Source organism: Sinohyriopsis cumingii, chromosome 1 (genome assembly GCF_028554795.1).
Source record: "Sinohyriopsis cumingii isolate HCF-2022 chromosome 1, ASM2855479v2, whole genome shotgun sequence".
Lineage (NCBI taxonomy): Eukaryota > Metazoa > Mollusca > Bivalvia > Unionida > Unionidae > Sinohyriopsis > Sinohyriopsis cumingii.
Window position 1 is genome coordinate 39,145,249 of NC_142961.1, and position 12,191 is coordinate 39,157,439.

The 12,191-nt window shown below is 34.5% G+C and overlaps 1 protein-coding gene across 1 annotated transcript in view; it reads right to left on the minus strand.

Annotated features, from left to right (window-relative positions):
* Positions 1-1,977: 1,977 nt before the first annotated feature.
* Positions 1,978-12,191, minus strand: part of LOC149806746 (regulator of MON1-CCZ1 complex-like) — a 99,558-nt gene continuing 89,344 nt past the window's right edge. Inside the window, exon 22 of the mRNA XM_089957133.1 lies at positions 1,978-6,042. Within this exon, the coding sequence (XP_089813259.1) occupies positions 5,960-6,042 (83 nt within the window). The 3' untranslated portion in view covers positions 1,978-5,959. The remainder of the gene's footprint in view (positions 6,043-12,191) is intronic.

Consider the following 12,191-nt stretch of genomic DNA (forward strand, 5'->3'; position numbering starts at 1 on the left):
TTGACATTCCCCCACCCCACCTGGTTGGAACCTTTGTGAAGGCAACCTGCAAGGTCCCCTATCATCTCAGAGGTATCACAATTCTTTCGTTTGTTGTGACATTAACAATTTTTAATGGTATTTGTAATTAAATTTTTAGGGATCCACTGCAAAACTTATTAATATAATATAATATATATATATATATATATATATATATATATATATATATATATATATATATATATATATATATATATATATATATATATTAATGTCTGCTAGATATATAGTCTACCCTGTTTGATATGAACATAGATGATACAATTTCTTCCTATTACAAATACTGTGTCACAAATCCCAATCCAACAACTATATATAATTATATGAAAATAACCCTGCTTAATATCAGTAAAGATAAGCATTCACTGAACTTCGTGTAAAAAAAGTAAATTGTATCAAATTATTTTGCATGTGAGATGCAAAGTAATATTCTTTAAAAACTAAAATATCATCAAAGTTATTTACCTCCTTTTAACTGATTTCTCAATGTGAGGAAAAAAATAAATCCAGAAGAGTGAATGGAAAGTCATTGTTTAGTCATTGTTCACCATTGCTGTCTTCTGTATGCTACAGAAAATGAACAATTTTGCATAATGGTGAGGTATGTAAATATGTACTTTAACAAGCCAGGTATCTACAAGCAGCTAGTTTACAAGCTCACAAAAAAACCAAGCATGAAAAAAGAATGTTGAACAAATTGTGCAAGTTTAGCTTGAGGTCATTTTTTGATTTCCCAAGGAACTCCAGACAACAGTTTCTGCACTGAAGTGGATTAATACTAAAATGTGACTGCCCTGGTGGCCTAAGTGTCTACATCGGATGAGGAAGGTCATGGGTTCAAACCCTGGCTGAGTCACACCAAAGACTTACAAAAATGGTACTAACAGCTGCCTTGCTAGGCACTCAGCATTAAGAGGTTAGTGTTAGGACTGGTCAGCATGGGGTCAGGATTATGTGACTGGGTGGGACATCATGCTACATGTCTGTGGCCATGATGCCCCAGTGCTAGACATCACTATAAACTGCCACACTGCAGACATCGTAGCGATTTGACGGAAACATTGTTAAAGTTATGTTAAAAATCCTAATCGCACACACACTCCACAACCACATGCTTAAACAACTAACATACCAACTAAATTGCCAACAACTGCTCCCTGTGACATTTGACCTCCTTGGCTTCAATCTCTAGTGATGTTTCTTTGTTGCTCATGCATTTGTGGACAAAGTCTCATGAAAATCCATTCATAAAAATCAGGGATATTATACTTCAAAAAACTTAAATCAGAAAGTTGAAGCCAGAGATATGAACATGTCTAACGTTTTGCAATGTCTGTCACAGGTGAGACAAAAATTACAACTCCATCAACCAAAGACATTAATGTCCAAGTGTCCAGAAAGTAAAATCTCGCTTTATTGGGGTTTTTTCCAACAGATACCCTCACCATATATACACATTAGCATTAGCATGTCTACAAAATCCATTACATGTGATTTAATGATAACGCATTCAACCATCCTACATACATACTGCCGTGCCTTACAATTTTCAATGTTTGTCAGAGATCAGAAAATAAATACAATTCCAGCAACCAATGACTGATGTGTAAGTCCATAATGCACATTCTGGTTTTAGCAGATTTAAATATCTCATTCTAAACAGAAGAAAGACAAACAGATGAACTGAGTGAGATGACAGGAAACTCAAATCAGTAACTTTAACACCCACATCAGATACATCCATCTTAGTAGATGTACTATCTGCTATATTTATAAGAATTCTTACATAAAAACTATTACATGATATTTTATTACTAACACATTCCAAGGACCTTCATACATGAATGTCTTTTGTATGAGTGAAGTAATAAATACCAGTATTGAGATGAGGATTCCAAGCTATAATCAACATTAAAATATCAAAACAAAGATTGGTTAAACCTTCAAATTTATTATATTGCACATATAACTGTAAAGACAGTATGAAATATTAACAATAAATAAATGACAAATACTTCATTCTTATATCATTTGTTCAACCCTACTAATGATATAATCATTCATCCATCTATCAGCATGAAGAATCTTGTTCCAATTCAATTCTTTCATATTGCCAGTGGCAGAATTTTTTTGAAAATCTATGGTCATTTCATGGTAACCAGCTTTGAAAAATTGACTGCCCCAATTTTTCTGGTTGCCCAATAACTTAACATGATTGCTATCTTGTTTAGTCAAAACAAATTGTACAGACTCAGATCTGCTGGTACATTATGCAATGGCAGATCTGGGTCTTTGATGTTTGCAGCTGAACTCATAAGTGAGTATATAAGTACACACTCATGTACTAAACAAAGCCATTGTTAAAATAAGTTTATTCCCAAACTTGATAGATTAATATGCTTACCTAATAAATGTAAATCATCAAACTAAATCATACAGCAAACGATTGCTGCAACTATTAAGCATTGCTTCAATAAAATAAAATTGTGAAATAAATGCTGTTTTAATCATAACACGGCTTGGCCACATTATCAGCCGATCGTAACATGACAAAATGACTAGCTGCTGAAAACAGTTCAATTCTTTGATAAAGAATAAACTCTGTCTATCCCTAAGTGTATTTAAATTCTATCCCCAATTTCTATCATTAAGTAGGTGTGATTAGATAAACTCTATCCCAAATGTCTATCCCTAAGTGTATTTAAATTCTATCCCCAATTTCTATCATTAAGTAGGTGTAATTAGATAAACTCTATCCCAAATGTCTATCCCTAAGTGTATTTAAATTCTATCCCCAATTTCTATCATTAAGTAGGTGTAATTAGATAAACTCTATCCCAAATGTCTATCCCTAAGTATATTTAAATTCTATCCCCGATTTCTATCATTAAGTAGGTGTGATTAGATAAACTCTATCCCAAATGTCTATCCCTAAGTGTATTTAAATTCTATCCCCAATTTCTATCATTAAGTAGGTGTAATTAGATAAACTCTATCCCAAATGTCTATCCCTAAGTGTATTTAAATTCTATCCCCAATTTCTATCATTAAGTAGGTGTAATTAGATAAACTCTATCCCAAATGTCTATCCCTAAGTGTATTTAAATTCTATCCCCAATTTCTATCATTAAGTAGGTGTAATTAGATAAACTCTATCCCAAATGTCTATCCCTAAGTGTATTTAAATTCTATCCCCAATTTCTATCATTAAGTAGGTGTAATTAGATAAACTCTATCCCAAATGTCTATCCCTAAGTGTATTTAAATTCTATCCCCAATTTCTATCATTAAGTAGGTGTAATTAGATAAACTCTATCCCAAATGTCTATCCCTAAGTGTATTTAAATTCTATCCCCAATTTCTATCATTAAGTAGGTGTAATTAGATAAACTCTATCCCAAATGTCTATCCCTAAGTATATTTAAATTCTATCCCCGATTTCTATCATTAAGTAGGTGTGATTAGATAAACTCTATCCCAAATGTCTATCCCTAAGTGTATTTAAATTCTATCCCCAATTTCTATCATTAAGTAGGTGTAATTAGATAAACTCTATCCCAAATGTCTATCCCTAAGTGTATTTAAATTCTATCCCCAATTTCTATCATTAAGTAGGTGTAATTAGATAAACTCTATCCCAAATGTCTATCCCTAAGTGTATTTAAATTCTATCCCCAATTTCTATCATTAAGTAGGTGTAATTAGATAAACTCTATCCCAAATGTCTATCCCTAAGTGTATTTAAATTCTATCCCCAATTTCTATCATTAAGTAGGTGTAATTAGATAAACTCTATCCCAAATGTCTATCCCTAAGTGTATTTAAATTCTATCCCCAATTTCTATCATTAAGTAGGTGTAATTAGATAAACTCTATCCCAAATGTCTATCCCTAAGCAGGTGTAATTTGGTAAACTCTATCCCTGACGTCTATCCCAAAGTAAGTGAAATTAGATAAACGCTATCCCCAATCTCCATAAGTAGGTGTAATTAGATTTTTGATGTATATATACTTGAGGTCAATAAATTTATTGATAGTGGTCTTACATTTGTGAACACACCCACCCCATCTTACCTCTGATATATATATATATATATATATATATATATATATATATATATATATATATATATATATGTACAGTATGTCTTTATGCAAGTTTTGAAGTCATCAACTGACTACACAAGCAAGTTTAAAATCTTATTCAATCCTTCTTTATTTCTTGTCAGCAACACAGACAACATACCACTTATTATTGTGTTGCAATGTTACATGAACTTTAGTTGGTCACTTACCATTTAAGTTCCAGGGGTGGAGGGGTTTAATGTTATAATTAATTATGCTGTTCAGTAGTGTAAAGCTAGTTCACAACAATTTTAATGAAATGAAGGGCTTAGTTCATTTATTCTTTCTGCTATCTTTTAGATAATGAATGAAGTAATTACTGGAGATCCCTCTTTACCTATAAACTTGAATGGTTACTCCTGAACTCGGCAGAGGCTTGTTCCATCATACGGAGGACAAAATACACTTTCTGCATCTCAAATACAGTTTTGCACCAGTTGCAATGTACATCTTAAGTGCAATACGAGTTCCACACCCATGTACATGATGTATGAGTTTATATTAAACGATTTCTTTTCAATCATGAGTACTAGTTTCTTATCAGACACTCACACCAGCTGATTTTGGAATTTTAAATCAGTCCTACTGGACATGTTCAGCATGTGTGAATATTCCTAAAGATATACTGCATGATAAAGACTTCGAACGGATCTAGTCAAAAAGATTCAAGAGGTCTGAAATTTATATGAAGCTGCTTAGTAACTTAGACACATAAACATGCATGCTGAAATGTAATTGTCCCATATCTTTCTTTATGTTAATCTTCTATTAATTTTTTGCACTGAATTCAAACACATCATGATCTATGATGGAATGATTACAAATTATGCTTCATTCTGCACATTTTCTCTGAAATTAGTGTAATGGATTCAATAAAATCTGTTAGCGAGTGTAGATGTACTTTAACCTTGCTATTCAGTTTCCAATTTTCTTGTACATGTCTATACCAGTCCAAGGTTCGCTGCAAAAAGTTAATTAATAATATGTAATCACTGCATTTTAAGTATTTCTCAATTTAAGTTGGTAATAGCATCACTAAATCCCTTAGTTTTGTGCACACCCACCCATTTTATGGCCAGGATGATCCACATGCAACATTTTTTTGAGTCAACTGGCATGTCTTAATACTGCATAATACATTACATAAAACAATGGCAATCTGTCAACCCAAACTGTCATGTTATGGTGCCTAAGAAATGTGCTATAATTCTGCTTATTCATTTGAGACAGGTGCTCATAGCAAATGAAGATGCAAAGTTAAGATATAAACCAACATTCTACAAATAATTGCATTTGAATACAATCACTATAGTATGAAATATGTAACTTTCACAAATTTTTACACAGTACCACCAATGATGCTGGAAAAGTTATAACCATTGGAAAAGTTATAACCTATGAGAAGCAATTCACATGCAAAAAAAAAATCATCAAATTTGATTATACAGAGATTACGTTACAATTTATTTTTAAAAAACTGTGATAGCAAAAATGAACTTCTATACATGGAAATTCAGAAAAATTGTATCTCCTGTCTGTCAACATCACGCAATATTAATGTGTGTGGTTAAATAATTATTGGTCATGATCAGACGAGGTAATTTGAAAACAGTTAAATCTGTCCAATTATATAAACAGCCACCCCAAATTCTTTCCAATCCAAACAAATTTCAATCAAAATGGCTAACTTATTATGCTTCAACTGTATCTCCATGATAATAAATATCCAACTAGTGTTTGCGTCAACTCTGCCGCTCCACGTGGGGAAACAACCGAGTTTGGAGACATATTTTCATGTTGGTGCTGGAATGGGGGCAAGGGCATCAGTTCCAAACAAAGCTTCAAAATGCCGGACATACTGCTCGCAGTGTTCTCCTGAAAAATTAAGCATAAATTATAATTAGTATCTCAATCTTCATCAAATAAAATATACAGGGCTCTCAATATAGAGTCCCTCAGTCCCTCACTTACAAACTAATGGAAATGAAATTGAAAAAGTAATTATTATTATTTCTGGATTAAATTCTCAACCTGATAAGATCACAAGAAAGAAAAACTGTTTTATTCAGTCAAACATATTTTATATCATACTGCACTCTGCCATCTAATTACTGCAGTCATTTGCATACTGCACTCTGCCATCTGCATACTGCACTATACCATCTGCATACTGCACTCTGCCATCTGCATACTGCACTCTGCCATCTGCATACTGCAGTCATTTGCATACTGCACTCTGCCATCTGCATACTGCACTATGCCATCTGCATACTGCACTCTGCCATCTGCATACTGCAGTCATTTGCATACTGCACTCTGCCATCTGCATACTGTACTATGCCATCTGCATACTGCACTATGCCATCTGCAAAACTAGTTTTTCAAATGATTTAGTTTCTTAACTTTATTCTGTTCTTTGACTCAATAAATGTGTTAGGATTATCTATATTTTTGGAAACTCCTGGTACATGATTTTATATAATTTTTGTAATTTTTATTTAATGGTTGTAAACTGTATGGATTATCTGTAATTAGATTTTGCCTATATGACTAGGGTATGTTTTAGGAATATTAAGAGTGTAAAATTATATAAAATCTATAAATAGATGCTTATGTATGTGCTGACTGTTACTAATAATAATCTTAATAACAAGAGCTGACAATGACTTTGGGTTAACCTTTCATTGGCTGGTGAGGTTTGGATGGTTTTAGAAGAATTAAGAAATTTCCCATTGGTTGGGTTTGGTTAAATGAAGAGGCAATTTTGAAATAAGTTGAGAGTAAGATCTGTCATGTGGGATATATTGAAAAATATGGTCATAATAGAATGTGTATACAAGGAGAGAACCGAGCAATCAGGTTCATTCCTATTGTGTTCTTGTTGTAAGCCTGCAAATGTGTTTTATCTTGTCCTTTGATATTGTTCAAGTGGAAAAACATTTGTACCTTAAGTTCCTCCACATTTTCATTTATAACTTTGACAATTAAATTAAGTTTCACAAAACATATTGGCTTTGCTTCTTTCTCTTACTTTGTTTATTACCTTAGAGTTCTAACAAATTCATGTATTGCATCCTGGTCTTCAAAATCTTCAAATTCAAAATGATCCTATATTAATTATTCTGATTCATTGTGCAGCAATCATTTGTCACACCAATTACCAGAGTTTTCTCAACAAGACAGGACTGTTATGTCTGCATACCACAGCAACCCTCAACAACAATTAATGATTCTAGTTAAATTTTGTGACAGCTAAACAATGATAGCCACAAGTCAGTATTTCCACTTTAAGCAAAAGGATTTTGCTTCACAACAGTATTACACCACTCGCAAATTGCTTTAAATGTACCATCTTATCCCCTTTTTTTCAAACAATGATAGCTGCTTCCTCACTCAGGTCTGTAAATTCTCAAGTTTAAAGTTCTTTTGCCATTTTTATCAGCATCTTTCACTTAGATGAGACTGTGTCAGCATTAAATATATATTCCAAGTCTGAGTTCTCTTCGTTGTCTTCATTTTTGTCTGTCTTTTGGCTTTTGTTAGCATTACTGTCATTTATGTCTCAAGTCTGTTTCCCAAAGTTAAAGTACTCTGCACTCTTTTAAGAAGTGTCTATTGGAACCATAGTGAACTAGTCCAAATCACATGTACTGACATTGCAGTTATTATTATTATTATTATTATTATTATTGTTGTGGCACATTGATGATTTGACAATACTGTTTAACTCCAACTCTGAGAAAGCTTTGATTACTTTCATATTTATTTATTTACATTATCACAAATTTAAACACTGTCAAAACAAAACTACATTATTTAAGTCACAGGTGCTTACATAAACACATGACAGAACACCAATTTCTTTACAACTGAAAAGGTTTTTTCCTTGCTCTGGATAATTCATCATCATTAATAATTTCCCATACTCAGAGCATAAATATCTCAGGAATTCAAAATATTTGGCAACATGTGAAGGACAAAACAGATATTTGAAAATATTTGTTGTGGTTATTATATATCAAGTGAAATGATTCCGAGAATGACTACATCTTGGAAACAGACAGAGTATTAGAAACAAGAATTAAGGAACATGTCAGAAGAGAGTCATTGGTCATTCATGAACATTGTAGCAATATGGGCCATTCCATCGTTCCCAATCAGACCACAGTCATCACATCAGAGGACAACATATGGAAAAGGAAGGTGAAGGAAGCAACTAAAATATGACACTAAGGCCAAGACTAAACAGGGATGAGGGGTTAGAATTACCACCTGTCTATACCAGTCTCCTCGTATCACGTGACCTTTATAAGTCATGTGGATCAACATTGGTTGCTGGATGAAGGCAGTGTAATACTGCCAAATATTTCAAATGTTTAACATATTTATGCTCTGAGTATGGGACATTACTAATGATCAATTTTTCTGAATTCACATCAGAGAAGGATTAGCAAGTAATTAGTCACATTGGCTTTATGCCTGTTTAACTAAGTCTAGCCATAAGCTGCCGCACAGATCAGCCATGGCTGACCAAAAACATAAAAAGGGGATCTGCAATGTCAATATACTCACTTATAAGTCAGTCAAACAGCAAACTACACCAATCCCAGCAAATCTAGGTAGATGCAGTTTGTTAGGATTAATCAGATGAACAACACAGACCCTTATCTGCCAGCACATGTGACAGGAGATCAGAGTTGATATTATTTACAGCTGGGCTTGACTTATAAGTGAGTACATACAGTACCTTGTTCACATGACTAATTAGTGAGTACATACAGTACCTTGTTCACATGATTAATTAGCGAGTACATACAGTACCTTGTTCACATGACTAATTAGTGAGTACATACAGTACCTTGTTCACATGACTAATTAGTGAGTACATACAGTACCTTGTTTGCATGACTAATTAGTGAGTACATACAGTACCTTGATCACATGACTTGTTAGTGAGTACATACAGTACCTTGTTCACATGACTTAAAAGTGAATACATACAGTACCTTGTTCACATGACTTATAAGTGAGTACATACAGTACCTTGTTCACATGACTTGTTAGTGAGTACATACAGTACCTTGTTCACATGGTTAGTGAGTACATACAGTACCTTGTTCACATGACTAATTAGTGAGTACATACAATACCTTGTTCACATGACTTATAAGTGAGTACATACAGCACCTTGTTCACATGAGAAGTTTTAGATTGTTGACACCAGTAGAAGTATACTGGCTTAATCATTCACCTATGTCAATGCAAAAGATGTTTAATTAATATGGTATATACTGCCCAGTTCTAAATGTGTTAGACCTAGCATAATTGTAATGGCTGTGCAGTAATCTCTGGTGTAAATGCAGAAAAGGTGTCATGTGCAACAAAATGGCAGCAAAGAAGACAGAAGATTTGATCTGGCAAAAAGGAGTAAATAAATAAAAAAAAACGCTAATTAAATTAGGAAGTGACCCAAAATTTCAGAAAGATCTGGATACTTGAACAAGAAAAGTTTTGACCTGTGGACACAAATTGTTTGTGTGTGTGTGTGTGTGTGTATCCTGACACAAGGCCTACCAGTCCTAACACTGACCTCTTAATGCTCAGCGCCAAGCGAGGCAGCTGTCAGTACCATTTTTGTAAGTCTTTGGTATGACTTGGCCGGGGATCGAACCCACGACCTCCCACTCTAACCATTAGGCCATCAGATCAGTGACACAAACTGTAATGGTATAATTATACCCATCTATATTACTGGTTCAGTAACTTCATCTATGAATAGTTCAAAAATGTAATGTAAAAAAATATAACCTACAAACAGTTCAGAATCCTTATGTATCAATGGTTCAGAAACCTCATTTATCCATGATTGAAAAACCTCATGTATGAATGGTTCAGAAATGCCCTGCATGAATGATTCAGAAACAACAGGTATGAAAGGTTCAGACACCTCATGTATGAAAGGTTCAGACACCTCATGCATGAAAGGTTCAGATACCTCGTTTATGAAAGGTTCAGACACCTCATGTATGAAAGGTTCAGATACCTCATGTATGAATGGTTCAGAAACCTCATGAAAGGTTCAGACACCTCATGTATGAAAGGTTCAGACATCTCATGTATGAAAGGTTCAGATACCTCATGTATGAAAGGTCCAGATACCTCATTTATGAATGGTTCAGAAACCTCATGTATGAAAGGTTCAGACACTTCATGTATGAAAGGTTCAGACACCTCATGTATGAAAGGTTCAGATACCTCATGTATGAAAGATCCAGACACCTCATGTATGAAAGGTTCAAATGCCTCATGTATGAAAGGTTCAGACACCTCATGTACGAAAGGTTCAGACACCTCATATATGATAGGTTCAGACACCTCATTTATGAAAGGTTCAGACACCTCATGTATGAAAGGTTCAGATACCTAATTTATGAATGGTTCAGAAACCTCATGTATGAAAGGTTCAGATACCTCATGTATGAAAGGTCCAGATACCTCATTTATGAAAGGTTCAGACACATCATGTATGAAAGGTTCAGACACCTCATGTATGAAAGGTTCAGATACCTCATGCATGAATGGTTCAGATCCCTCATGTATGAAAGGTTCAGATACCTCATGTATGAAAGATTCAGACACCTCATGTATGAAAGGTTCAGATACCTCATGCATGAATGGTTCAGACACCTCATGCATAAATGGTTCAGGTAAATCATGCATGAATGGTTCAGACACCTCATGTATGAAAGGTTCAGATACCTCAAGCATGAATGGTTCAGACATCTCATGCATGAATGGTTCAGGTACCTCATGTATGAATGATTCAGGTACCTCATGCATGAATGGTTCAGAAACCTCATGTATGAATGGTTCAGATACCTCATGCATGAATGGTTCAGATACCTCATGTATGAATGGTTCAGATATCTCATGATGAAAGGTTCAGACACCTCATGCATGAATGGTTCAGACACCTCATGTATGAAAGGTTCAGTCACCTCATGTATGAAAGGTTCAGAGACACAATGTATGAAAAGTTCAGATACCTCATGTATGAAAGGTTCAGAAACCTCATGTATGAAAGATTCAGATACCTCATGTATGAAAGTTTCAGACACCTCATGTATGAAAGGTTCAGACACCTCATGTATGAAAGATTCAGATATCTCATGTATGAAAGGTTCAGATACCTCATTTATGAAAGGTTCAGACACCTCATATATGAAAGGTTCAGATACCTCGTGCATTAATGGATTTAGAAACCTCATGTATGAGAGGTTCAGATACCACATGTACGAAAGGTTCAGATGAAAGGTTCAGACACCTCATATATGAAAGGTTCAGATACCTCATGTAAGAATGGTTCAGAAACCTCATGTATAAATGGTTCAGATACCTGATGCATGAATGGTTCAGATATCTCATGCATTAATGGTTCAGACACCTCATGTATGAAAGGTTCAGATACCTCAAGCATGAATGGTTCAGACACCTCATGTATGAAAGGTTCAGATACCTCATGCATGAATGGGTCAGACACCTCATGCATAAATGGTTCAGATACCTCATGCATGAATGGTTCAGACACCTCATGCATGAATGGTTCAGATACCTCATGCATGAATGGTTCAGACACCTCATGCATGAATGGTTCAGGTACTTCATGCATGAATGGTTCAGACACCTCATGCATGAAAGGTTCAAATACCTCAAGCATGAATGGTTCAGACACCTCATGCATGAATGGTTCAGATACCTCATGCATGAATGGTTCAGATACCTCATGTATGAAAGGTTCAGACACCTGATGTATGAAAGATTCAGATACCTCATGTATGAAAGGTTCAGACACCTCATTTATGAAAGGTTCAGACACCTCATGTATAAAAGGTTCAGACACCTCATGTATGAAAGGTTCAGATACCTCATGTACGAATGGTTCAGACACCTCATGTATGAATGGTTCAGATACCTCATGCATGAATGGTTCAGACACCTCATGCATGAATGGTTCAGATACCTCA